The 11,934-nt window shown below is 38.4% G+C and overlaps 4 protein-coding genes across 4 annotated transcripts in view; 2 read left to right on the forward strand and 2 right to left on the reverse strand.

The window, feature by feature from the left end:
• The window catches only part of LOC129796001 (chromatin-remodeling ATPase INO80), an 85,893-nt gene that overhangs the window by 46,238 nt on the left and 27,721 nt on the right, over nucleotides 1–11,934 (forward strand). The window lies entirely within an intron of this gene.
• On the reverse strand, nucleotides 4,429–6,255 carry LOC129796029 (putative serine protease K12H4.7). Its single transcript, XM_055837682.1, has 3 exons — nucleotides 5,430–6,255; nucleotides 4,976–5,290; nucleotides 4,429–4,912 (listed from the first exon to the last, which is right to left on the reverse strand). The coding sequence occupies exons 1-3, from the start codon at nucleotides 6,218–6,220 to the stop codon at nucleotides 4,561–4,563; spliced, it is 1,458 nt and encodes a 485-aa protein (XP_055693657.1). The 5' UTR covers nucleotides 6,221–6,255; the 3' UTR covers nucleotides 4,429–4,560.
• Nucleotides 6,855–8,576, reverse strand: LOC129796047 (putative serine protease K12H4.7). The gene is made up of 3 exons (XM_055837724.1): nucleotides 7,738–8,576; nucleotides 7,353–7,667; nucleotides 6,855–7,292 (listed from the first exon to the last, which is right to left on the reverse strand). Exons 1-3 carry the CDS (start codon nucleotides 8,526–8,528, stop codon nucleotides 7,007–7,009), a joined length of 1,392 nt encoding a protein of 463 aa, XP_055693699.1. The 5' UTR covers nucleotides 8,529–8,576; the 3' UTR covers nucleotides 6,855–7,006.
• On the forward strand, nucleotides 9,403–11,719 carry LOC129796086 (venom allergen 5-like). Its single transcript, XM_055837804.1, has one exon. It carries the CDS (start codon nucleotides 10,565–10,567, stop codon nucleotides 11,318–11,320), a length of 756 nt encoding a protein of 251 aa, XP_055693779.1. The 5' UTR covers nucleotides 9,403–10,564; the 3' UTR covers nucleotides 11,321–11,719.

Below are 11,934 nucleotides of genomic sequence, written 5' to 3' on the forward strand. Positions count from 1 at the left end.
GTCTTTAATGCTGGTGCTAAGTCATCAAGTGGTGCTAGTCTAAATGATGCTCTTCTTATCGGTGCTGCAGTCCAATCTGATTTGTACTCCATTCTAATACGATTCCGCCTCAAACAGTACACCATGACTACAGACATCTCAAAAATGTATCTACAACTGAAACTCTACTTACCTGATGCCGATTACCAACGCATTATTTTCCGTGCTAGTCCACAAGACCCAATTCAAGAATTCAGAATCACATCTGTTTGTTTTGGAGTTGCATCATCAGCTCATCATGCCACCCGAGCACTCAAACAATTGGCTGATACATATGAGAAGGAATTTCCACTTGCTGCGAGAGCCATCAGAGAACATTTCTATGTTGATGATGGTCTAATAACCGCTGATTCTCTCCAAGAAGCTCTAGAAACGCAGAAGCAGCTCCTTGAGCTATTTGCATCCGCTGGATTCCATTTGAGCAAGTGGACATCCAATAATCCCGATTTACTGATCAATATTCCACCAGAAGATCGCCAGGACTGCATGAAGGAAATTTCTGGAAATGTCAAGGCCTTGGGAATTACATGGAATCCCAAAAATGATGTCTTCAATTTTGCAGCTCCTAAAATGTCAGATGGACCCGTGACTAAGAAAACCCTCGTTTCTGACGTAGCAAAACTCTTCGATCCTCTCGGTTTAATTGGACCAGTAATTACTGATGCTAAGATTCTCATGCAGGAAGTTACTCGTCGAAAATTGGATTGGGAAGAAGAACTACCTATGGATTTGCTTGAAAAATGGCAGACATTCAAGAGTCGCCTGAAGGATGTGGAATCAATTTCTGTACCTCGTTGGATTTCTCCAATGGAAGCACCCAAAATTCAACAACTGCATGGATTCTGCGACAGTAGTAAACTTGCACACGGTGCTGCAATTTACTTGGTCAGTATCAACACAGAGACAAATGAAATTACCTCCAAATTGATGACTTCAAAATCACGAGTCAATCCAATTGATCCCATTACCATTCCCCGGAGCGAACTCTGTGGTGCTGCACTTTGTGCTAAACTCATGGCAAAAGTTAGCAAAGAGTCCGGCATTTCCGACTGCTATTATTGGACTGATTCTGAGATTGTTCTACATTGGATTAATTCTCCACCAAAGGATTGGAAGATCTTTGTCTCCAATCGTGTACGCGACATTCAAAACATTTCTGATGTGAAGAAATGGAGACATGTTCCATCAACAGAAAATCCCGCTGATATAATTTCCCGTGGAGCAACGCCAAAGCAACTTGCTGATTCCCAGCTATGGTGGAATGGACCGACGTGGCTCAGTCAAGATTCTTCATTATGGCCACCTCCTTTTACCAAGCATTCTCTCACGAATGAGGAAGCTGCCATCAATCTAACAAATGAAGAGAACAGCAATGGATTCTCTCAATTTGTGACTGCACATTCCAAGTACATGCGGCTACTACGCGTTACTGCCTATTGTTTAAGATTCAAGAAAAATCTACGTTCCAATCCTGAAGATCGTTTTCTCGGTCCACTGTCACCCGAAGAACTCGATGAAGCCCTCAATTGTCTGTTGCGTCAAGAGCAATCAGAGAAATATCCTGATGTATTCGAAGCAATAAATTCTGGTCAAATCCTAACCAGCAAGAAATGGAAATCGATTGCTCAATTCAATCCTTACATCGATCCCAAAGGAGTGATAAGATTTGGTGGTCGTATTGAACGTGCAGCAATTCCGTATGATGCCAAACACCCGATTCTTCTACCGAAAGGACATCTTTCTGAGTTAATATTTCGTCATGAACACCTTCGCAACCTCCATGCTGGACCTCAATTACTTCTCAGCACAATTCATCAAAGATATTGGGCTATTAGTGGACGGTCCATCGCTCGTAAAATCACTCGAAGCTGTGTTTGTTGTTTTCGACGTGAGCCTCGTTTCCTTCATCAGCAAATGGCACAATTGCCAGAGTCAAGGGTTAATCTCGAGAGTCCGAATGACCTATTCAAACATGTAGGTATCGATTTTATTGGACCATTTAAAATGAGAATGACTATACGAGGAGCAGCCACTCGACCAGTTTGGATTTGCATTTTTGTTTGCCTCGCAGTCAAGGCAATTCATTTGGAATTGGTGACGAGTCTTTCTACTGAAGCTTTCATAGCCGCCTTTCGCCGTTTCACAAGTCGAAGATCATCTCCAGCTGAAGTTTATTCTGATAATGGGAAGAATTTCATTGGCGCTGAAAGGGAGTTGAGGAGACTTTTGTTCCAAGAACAAGGACAACGTGAAATTGTTGATGCCACTTCCGGCGACGGCATAAAATGGCATTTCCAACCAGCAGCATCTCCACACCATGGCGGAATTTATGAAGCAAATATAAAATCCGTAAAATACCACCTGAAACGAGTAATTAAGGATGAACCTTTAAGCTATGAGGAATGGCTTACAGTGATTAATCAGGTGGAGGCAGTCCTTAATAGTCGCCCATTGACTGAACAACCAATTTCACCCGTTGACGACATTCAGCTTACACCTGGACACTTCATTGCTCATAAACCATTGAATGCACTTCCGGATCCATCACTGGAACATCTCCCTACAAATCGATTGTCTAGATGGCAATTGTGTCAACAAATGATGCAAAATTTCGCAAAGAGATGGAAGACCGAATATCTACGACTTCTCACGAAGAGGAATAAATGGTTGAAGCTCGGAGACAATTTGAATATAGGAGATGTCGTTATCTTTCATGATGAACGATTCCCATCTCAACGTTGGCCACTAGGCCGTATTGTAGCAGTTCACCCAGGCAGTGATAATTTGGTGAGAGTTGCTACTATTAGAACCACTCGTGGGGAATACACGAGATCTGTGGAGAAGATCGCTAAGCTGCCGATCCATCTTTAATTTGCTACGTTCCAAGTTCCATGTTTATTAGTCCTATTCAGAGGACGTGTTATTGTTCAGATCATCAAGAAGATCAGCCCGGGGAGTATGGAAGTGAAATTTGTGAAAATTTAAATTTGATCTAAGTGATGTATGAAATAAAAAAGAAGAACAAAAATTACTGTGAAAAAGAGTGAAGTGAAAAAGATTGAAGAAAAGGAAAATTCGTGAAAATGACAATGAAATGGGCGCCCATCGCGTGTGAGTGATTTAAGAGGGAAAGAATTTCATCAATTAAAGGTAGGCCCTACCAGTGGGGTTAATAAAGATTATTATTTTAATTTTAGTTTTAAAGAAAAGCTTAACGATTTAATCTTTCTATTTTAAGGCTACTATAAGAATTTTATTGGATCATAAAAACATAAAATAAAAAGACGATTAAATGTCTTTTTTGTGCCTGAAGAATTTTCTGATGTTTACTTTTAAATTTAATAACAAGAACTTTCTAAAAAATAAATTTTAAACAAAGATTTAATTTTATAGGCTGAATAAATTTCAGACAATTTTGCATTCTACTGTAAATTCCTTAATTCTTGTGCAAATATCATTAGAATTATTTCTTTCATAAATTTCTTGAGAACAAACATACAGAATTACAGCACTTTATGTTTCTTTCATATAGAACATAGTTAATTCTCAATTCTATTCTTAATCCCGTGGGTTTCATGGCTTAAAAAAATTAAAAATTCCTCATTTTTTTCCCGACATCGCGCCCGGAACAATTATATTTAATTCACGTGCATAAAGTTAGTGTCAAAAAGAAATATTTTTGTGGGTTTTTGGAGATGAGAAGATGAAGAAAAAAATAAAATTGTATAAATTCAGAGAATTTATTACAACGAGAGAAACATTGGGAAGGGAAAAAGAAATAGAATTTTTGTAATTTCTTCCTCATACACAGCATCACATGAAAAGAAATATTGTTGACATGTCTATAGTTTCACCTGCTTTTATTGCAAAAGGAGGCACCAACATGAGAGAGAAAGATGAGATGAAAACAAGGGGAATTTTTTTTTGTTTAAAAAGTTCAGCAAGAGATGTTGTGGTTGGGTATCATTTTCTGAAATCTTAATCGCTTTCCATGTTTAATTTCCTAACTAAAAGTTTGTTTTACTCGTTGTGATTCTCGGCTTTTCTTTCATATATGGTACAAAAATATAGATGAATCTCTGTGCTCGAGTTTAGCTGTGAGAAAAATTTCTCATGGGGTCAATGTTGGATTATTTTTTCGTGTGTTGTGTGGCAGATGAACCCAAAGGGAGCCTCTCTTGGCGTGGAGACCAAAAGTCGGGTGGTTTATTTGATTTCTGCCAAATCAAACCAATTATGTAGCATAAAATTGGTTTACACTCTGTTGCTCTTGCAAATTGTGACACGGTTTTGACGGAAAGAACCTGAAAAGGAGCCTCAGAAGACGAATCTCACACTGAAGAGCCCCCATGTTATGTGGTTTGTTTTAAAAGGGGAATTCACAGAGGATTTTTAACAAAGAATTTTCATTTATTTTACGCAATTCATAATCCTACGTTAGTTAGTAGAAAACTTTGAGAAAGATTCATTTTAATTTAAGAAAGATTCCAAAAATTAAACAAACCTAATTTAATGATTTGTTTAGTCATAAGACGTGATGTTACTTGGGGTTGTCGTTTCAATTTCCTCAGTTGTTGTTTCTGTTTCTCCGTCATCTATTTCCAACCATTGGAATATAAGACTCCTCACACGCTCCTGAATATGTCTTAAACCTTCGAAAACTGTTGTGTCCATTGAGGCAAAATCAGCTCCGTAACCAAAGTAAGGAATAACATCGGCTGGTGCTTCATCATTCAGATCTTGCAAGATTGAAAGCCTTTTGTCTGAATCCAATTCTCCATTCGTGAAGTAAACTCTGGTTACATTGGGAGTCAGTCCGCCGAATAGGGCATTGGTATTGTCGATGTTATTCCGAATATCTTCATTCGAAATCCTAATAAAATTTTCAAGTGTTAAAGATTAGGCTCTTACTCATGATACCGAAAATATTACTCACGTCCAATTGAGAAGATATCCACACTGTTCAAACATGATATCATATGGGAAACGATGTCCAAATGGATGATCTGATGCATCGGATGATCTGAACCAGCCGAATTCATGGCAAACTTGCCAAACTTGCTGCCGTCCTCCAATAAGGGCACCAACAGACGACCATTCTGGATCCATGTAGATCCCAATAAGATCATCAAAACTGCCAGGAACACAACCCTGTGCGTTGTAAATGGTGTAGTAGATCCAATCGGAAAGACCCATCAGTGGATCTTCACCTCTGTCCAAGTAACCACAGAAACTGGTAATTCCAGACGCGCTAAAAGTTCAAAGAAAAAGAAGATTTTATCAGTCTACTATAACCACTTAAAAGCATGACATAAACAGACTTTCATCTGCCGCTAGAAATCAGACCATAGTGATTAGATTAGTTTGAGTACTTGGCATGAGTAACTTACTGAAGCATACTGATGTACACTCCAATGGTTGTTGCTATTGTTCCAAAGAAGAGAGCTCCGGCTAATTCTTCATCGTAATCATCCTCATTTTCACACATTTTAAAGACTTCCATTAATTTCGTGTAGTTTCTCGCTTCGAAGACATCTTCAAGCATTGAAAAAGCTGTAACCATGTTGTCGTAGCACAAAACTCCTCCGTAAATTCTTACTGATTGCGTGGTTGTCTCGTGGAACTCTCCAAAGTTTACAATTGCATTGAGTTTAGCACTTGAAGCCCAGGCTCCATCAATTAGATCAGGATATCCTTGTCTTAACCACGTTGCCAAAGCTCCTCCTTGCCCAATACCAGCTGCAATGACTTTGGCTTCTTCGAGATCAGGTGAAGATGATTTAATGAAGCGAACAAGAGCAGCCATGTCTTCCAAAGCTTGGGATGAAGTCAGATAAACAAGGTTTTCAATGCTTAGATCAGGAACAGGACGACTCTCGCCGAAGTATCTGTGCTCAGTACCAATGAGCAAAGCTCCAACTTCCCTGGCTATATCAGTAAAGTGACTAGAATTGAGGCGAGCATAGGTGTAGAAGAACTGCATGTCTCCCACGTAGAGGAAGATCGGTCCACCGGGTTGGTAGAAGGATTCATCAATGTAGTAGGTATTGTCCCAGGTTTCCGTGCAGTTCTCATCAAAATGATCCAAGGGCTGAGTGAAGTTTCTCATTTCAATCTCACACTGAACACATGCTGCCAGTGCTCCAATTGCGACTAAGGCTTGAATGAACTTTTTCACCATTTTGTAAAGATTTTTGCTGAAAGTCTCTTTCACTACTGATCACCTGGATGACCACTGAGGTGTCTTTATAGCCGAATTTCTTATCACTTTTGAGTAGCGATTGCTGCGGGTAATCCCTTTTAGGCGTTTCCAATTGCCTTATCAAAGCCATAATAAATTACGGAAAAGAAAATCAACCGCGTGCTGGAGCTTTACGATGGACGGCGTGCGTGTCATATGGAGCGGAAGATTAGCATCTCCACAGGTCTCATGCTACGGAGTGTTGATCTTTTTCATATGATGGTTCGTCATATGAGTGGAAGAGTCATTCGCGCCTTTGGGGACTGACCTACCGCATTGTCGCCAGTAACTGATAAAATATGTATATGCGTTGTTGATAGATTGGAATGTGATGCGAAGCTAATGAGTGGGGCTCTTCAATTGAGACATTCTCGTGACCACACGACTCGTGAAGACGTCTGGACGCGTGGTGAAGGCACAGAGAACGGGCCATGGGGAGGGGATTTAATTAGTTATCTCATTCATTTTTATTGCATAAAATTCAATAGGAACGGAAGTTTTAATTAAGTTATGTTTTGGGCGTTTTAGAATTTGCCAAATAATTTTATGACTAGTAATTAATGAAAACAAATTATTGCTGCTTAAAAGGATATATTTTTAATGTTTGGATATTATATTTTTGGGAATACATTTATCATCATTTTTATGAAATGTGTCAGTATTTTAAACATTTCATTTTGTTTGCGAAAGAGTTCCAATATAGTTGATATTAGTTGCAATTATTTCTCAATTGTCTGTTGCTAACCATTGGAGTATAAGACTTCTAACGCGTTCTTGAATACGTCTGAGACCTGCATTAGTTGTTGTGTCCATGGACATAAAATCAGCTCCGTATCCAAAGTAAGGAATAACATCAGCAGGGGCTTCATCATTAAGATCTTGCAAGACTGAAAGCGATTTATCCGAATGTAGTTCGCCATTTGTGAAGTAAACTCTGGTTACTTTAGGACTCAGTCCACCGAATAAGGCGTTGGTATTGTCAATTTTCTTTTGTGCATCATCAATCGTCATTCTGAATAAGATTTTACGGCGTTTGAGATTAAGATATTGAAATAAGGAAAAGAATACTTACGTCCAATTGAGAAGAAAGCCACATTGTTCAAACATTACGCGATATGGGAAACGGTTTCCGAAGGGATGATCGGGTGCATCGGAAGATCTGAACCAGCCGAATTCATTGCAAATCTGCCAAAGTTGTTGACGACCCCCTGATTGAGCACCAGCAGAAGACCAATGAGAATCCATGTAGATACCAATGCGGTCATCTATGCTGCCTGGAACACAACCCTGTGCCCTGTGAATAACATTGTAGTACCAATCGGAGAGACCCTTCATCGGGTCTTCACCTTTCTCCAAAAAGCCACAGAAACTCGTAATTCCCGGTGCGCTAGAAGTTCAATGAAAAAGAAGATTTTACTCATCTAAAATTGTCTGCAGGACTAACATGAATAACTTACTGGAGTTGTCCAATGTACACCCCAATGGTTGTTGCTAATGTCCCAAAGAAGAGAGCTCCAGCTACTTCGTCATCAAAATCATCATTATTTGGACACATTTTAAAGATTTCCATTAGTTGTGTGAAATCTCGTCCTTGAAACTTGTCTTCAAGCATAGAGAAAGCCTTCGCCATTCGATCGTAGCAGAGGAGTCCTCCGTAGATTTTTACAGACTCCGCAGTTGTTGTTAGGAATTTTTCGTTATTCAGTACAGCATTGAGTTTAGCACTTGATGCCCATGCGGCGTGAATTAGATCAGGATATCCTTGTCTTAACCACGTTGCCAGAGCACCTCCTTGTCCCATTCCTGCTGCAATGACTTTGGCTTTTTCTAGATAGGGTGAAGATGATCTAATGTAGCGGATGAGAGCAGCTATGTCTTCCAAAGCTTGCGAAGTTGTCATATAGGCAAGATTGTTAACTGAAAGATCAGGAACAGGATGACTGTTGCCGAAGTATCTATGCTCAGTTCCGACAAGTAATGCTCCAACTTCCCTGGCTATATCAGTGAAGTGACTTGAACTGAGGCGAGCGTATGTACTGAAGAATTGCATATCGCCTACGTAGACGAAAATCGGTCCACCGGGTTTGTAGAAGGATTCATCAATGTAGTAGGTATTGTCCCAGGTTTTAGTTCCGCTTTCATCAAAATGATCCAAGGGCTGAGTGAAGGTTCTTATGTTGATTTCACACCGAACACAAGCTGCTAGTGCTCCGATTACGAGGAAGGCTTGTAAGAATTTTCCCACCATTTTAAATTGTTTTTTTTTTTTGTAGAAACTCTCTTTTTTTACTGATTGCCTAACTGAAAACTGGGCTGCTTTTATAGGCGAATTTCTGATCACCTGAGTAGCGATTTCTGCACAATCTTTGACACTCTTTGCAATTATTTTGTCAAAACAATAATAAATTACATATCAAGCGCGTGCTGGGGATTTTTTCTTTCTAAGGGTGGCATGTCATATGGGGCGTATGATTAGAATCTCAGACGATATGCTGGCCTTATGATGACTGGCTAAAAGGAAATGTCACTCACCTGAAACTGACCTACCGCATTGTTGTGAAATTGATAAAATATCTGTGCTTTCTTTGCTGATAAATTGGAGTTGTACCTTGTGAGACCTATGAGTGGCTTTCAATTGAAACATTCTCGTGACCATGCTCGTGATCAATCGGCTCTTAAAGGCGTCTAGATGCGTAGTGAAGGTAGGAGATCAGAGCATTAACAGATTTACTTCCAGAAATATGTATTTTAAATATTTCTATGATTTTATATTTTCTTTAAAAAAATTTACGCCAAGACTACGTTGCTACACACGGTCACAGTGAATCCCCCTAATGCGCGGGTAATTGAAATCTTATCTCTTCCCTCTGTGAACGTCTACCGATTTTGATTGTGTTTTCGCTTCTTTTTTTCGCGCGCTCTATGGCACACAACACACATAATATTGACTCGGGGAGTGTGTGGGGCTCAATAAACAAAATGTTTTCCACATCATAAAAGATTATTTTTCAGCTCTTGATTTTTACACCATTTGATGTGAAATGAAGAAGTTTTCGCTTTTGCGAGGAATCATCCAAAATCATAAAGTTCCGCAGTAATATTTTATTTTTTCTTGGATACCTCTCCAATATATGGCTAGTTTTTTTTCACGAGAAGGGGATTATTAAGACAATTTTGTGTGAGTATTTCACCTTTTCCGGGGCTCGGTATGGCAATTAAAAAATTAATGGTTTCTTGGAGGTTTATCGTCTTTTTTTTTCGTCTTGTTGTGTTTGGGTCGTTGTGTAATGAAATCTCAACGAATTTGAGGGTCTTTCGAGGGGTGTGTACGGGGCATAGAAGGGGGGAAATGTGAGTAAATGAGATAGATGGAAAATTGTTGTAGAATGAAAATAAAAGAATCATCCAACAGTCACCGATATTAAAGGTAGAAAATAATGCAAAAGAATAAAAATTGTGTGGAATATTGAAAGAAGACACAAAACTTCCAATGAGATAACCCATAAAGGGGTACTAAATACATGAAAAAGAGAGAAAGAAGATGAGCAAAAGAACTTTCAGTGTTTCGGTAAATGATTTTGCTCATTCAACGGAACGGTGACGGTATAAGACAATCAAATAAGAAAAGAAGAAAAAATAGGCAGAGAATGAGCAAAAAAAACAAGTCAAAATTTTTATATACATTACTTGAATATTGTGTGAGATATTCTCATATTGTTTGCCAGCCCATAAACTCGAAGGGGAAACTCAAAGAGAGTGAAAATCTTTGCTGTATGATGGTTCAACGTATTGCTCTATTATGACGCGTTTCTTTAGAGAGAAAATTGCCCCCTCATCAGTGAGGTCAGACTCTGTGTGAGGGACATGAAGTGCATTAGCTTTTCTCATTGCGTTTGAGACTGTAAAAAACATTTGCAAATTGCGGAAAATTCCTTGACAATTTCGGCGGGGGATCAATGGCCACAGCAGAGATGTGCCAACTCACCTTGCTCTAAAGGAAAATTTTCTCTGATATTTGCCAAAATGTTTATTTCAATTTACGAAGGCTGATTAATGCCCGTGTCCTCTGGAAAGTTTAATTAAATATTTTTTTTTAGTGCGGGAAAAGCCAAGAAATTTGCGCGAATTTTTTTCTTTGTTGTTTGAGAGTAATTTAGCCTCTGCAGAGGTTAGACCGGGGGTTAGAGTTTTTTGTATAAAAATGAAAAGTATACCCTCTGTGAATTATCAGTTCTTGTTAGAACATCAAAGTGGAACCAAGTAGAGCAAGAAAAGTGAGAAAAAATGTGGAAATTTGTGATTTTTCTTTTTGTGGGAGTTGGTGCTCAGTCAAACATCAATTGGTGCAATATGAAGACACAGTATTGCAGAGGACTGGATCATATTGCCTGCGAACCGAATAACTTTCCATATGCAACAGGTGTGAGGAATATTCAGATTGTTCCAATGACTGATGCCATCAAGACAGCAATTGTAGATCGTCACAATTTCTATCGAAGCAGGATTGCAAAAGCCGGAGAATCAGGCGTTCCAGGTGCAGCAAAAATGGAGAAGATGGTGTGGAATAATGACTTAGCCTATGTGGCTGAGCAACATGCAAAGCACGCTAACTTCCAGCACGATGACTGCAGATCCTTCACAACTTTTCCCAATTCTGGACAAAATTTAGCCTCTGGCTCCTCCTCAGCTCCCTTCTCCTCTCTCGTTGATAACATTCAGACGCACATTGATTTGTGGTACGGAGAGGTGGCAGCCATAAAGGATAAACTTAAATGTATTGATTCCTTCACCCTCACCGACAACTGTCTCGATGCAGGACATTTTACAGTGATGGTCAAAGATGTCAATAATGCAGTTGGATGCTCTGCTGTAACATTTGAGCAGCAATACGGCACAAGGTGGTTTTACAGCCTCCTAACAACATGCAACTATGCCGATACTAACGTTATAAATCAACGTATCTACAACACCGGAACTTCCTGTTCCGCCTGCGCTTCAGTTAAAAAATCCTGTGAATCATCATCAGGGTTGTGTGTTTGAAAAGTAAATAATTTTATTTTTTTCAAGCATATTTCCTGAATGTTTCGAAATAATTTCGAGGCTCTCACTTGCTATTTAATTCCTGTATTTACCTATTTAACAAGTGCCAAACTTTTTTACAAGAAACGTAGGAAAATTTCTTGGAAATTGTGAAAGAAATGTGCGGAATTTTTGATTATTTGCTTCGTATCACGTAGATAAATTTAAAAAGTCGAAGATAATATGATATTGGTAGTATGCTCGTATTTTATTTTTATTTTAAGAATTTTTAAACTTCTAATCTTATTTAAAGAGAAGTTTTAGATAGAGTTTGAGTTTTTTTTAATTGAAATATTATTGATTTATTATTTAGTTTGTATGTAAAATAGAAATTAAAAAAAAAAACAAACAAAATATTAATTAAGTAGTCAGAAATGTCTTAAAAATGTATTTTCATCTGAAATAAAAAAAAGATCCTAATGAATTTAGTTAAAATTAAAAACCTAATTAAGAACCTATATTTTGCTAAATATTTATTAATTACTCAATTGTTTTAAAAATGTATTTTCACTTGAAATAAAGAAAATCTACATATTTTTATTGTTTTTATTTAAAAAAATCGTTACAACTCTATT

Source organism: Lutzomyia longipalpis, chromosome 1, assembly GCF_024334085.1.
Source record: "Lutzomyia longipalpis isolate SR_M1_2022 chromosome 1, ASM2433408v1".
Taxonomy (NCBI): domain Eukaryota; kingdom Metazoa; phylum Arthropoda; class Insecta; order Diptera; family Psychodidae; genus Lutzomyia; species Lutzomyia longipalpis.

Coding starts and splice junctions, on each gene's coding strand:
- LOC129796029 (XM_055837682.1), bottom strand. CDS start 6,220: ATGGTGAAAAAGTTCATTCAAGCCTTAGTCGCAATTGGAGCACTGGCA. Junction 5,291..5,429: donor GTGTACATCAGTATGCTTCA/GTAAGTTACTCA, acceptor TTGAACTTTTAG/CGCGTCTGGAATTACCAGTT. Junction 4,913..4,975: donor GGATATCTTCTCAATTGGAC/GTGAGTAATATT, acceptor AAATTTTATTAG/GATTTCGAATGAAGATATTC.
- LOC129796047 (XM_055837724.1), bottom strand. CDS start 8,528: ATGGTGGGAAAATTCTTACAAGCCTTCCTCGTAATCGGAGCACTAGCA. Junction 7,668..7,737: donor GTGTACATTGGACAACTCCA/GTAAGTTATTCA, acceptor TTGAACTTCTAG/CGCACCGGGAATTACGAGTT. Junction 7,293..7,352: donor GGCTTTCTTCTCAATTGGAC/GTAAGTATTCTT, acceptor AATCTTATTCAG/AATGACGATTGATGATGCAC.
- LOC129796086 (XM_055837804.1), top strand. CDS start 10,565: ATGTGGAAATTTGTGATTTTTCTTTTTGTGGGAGTTGGTGCTCAGTCA.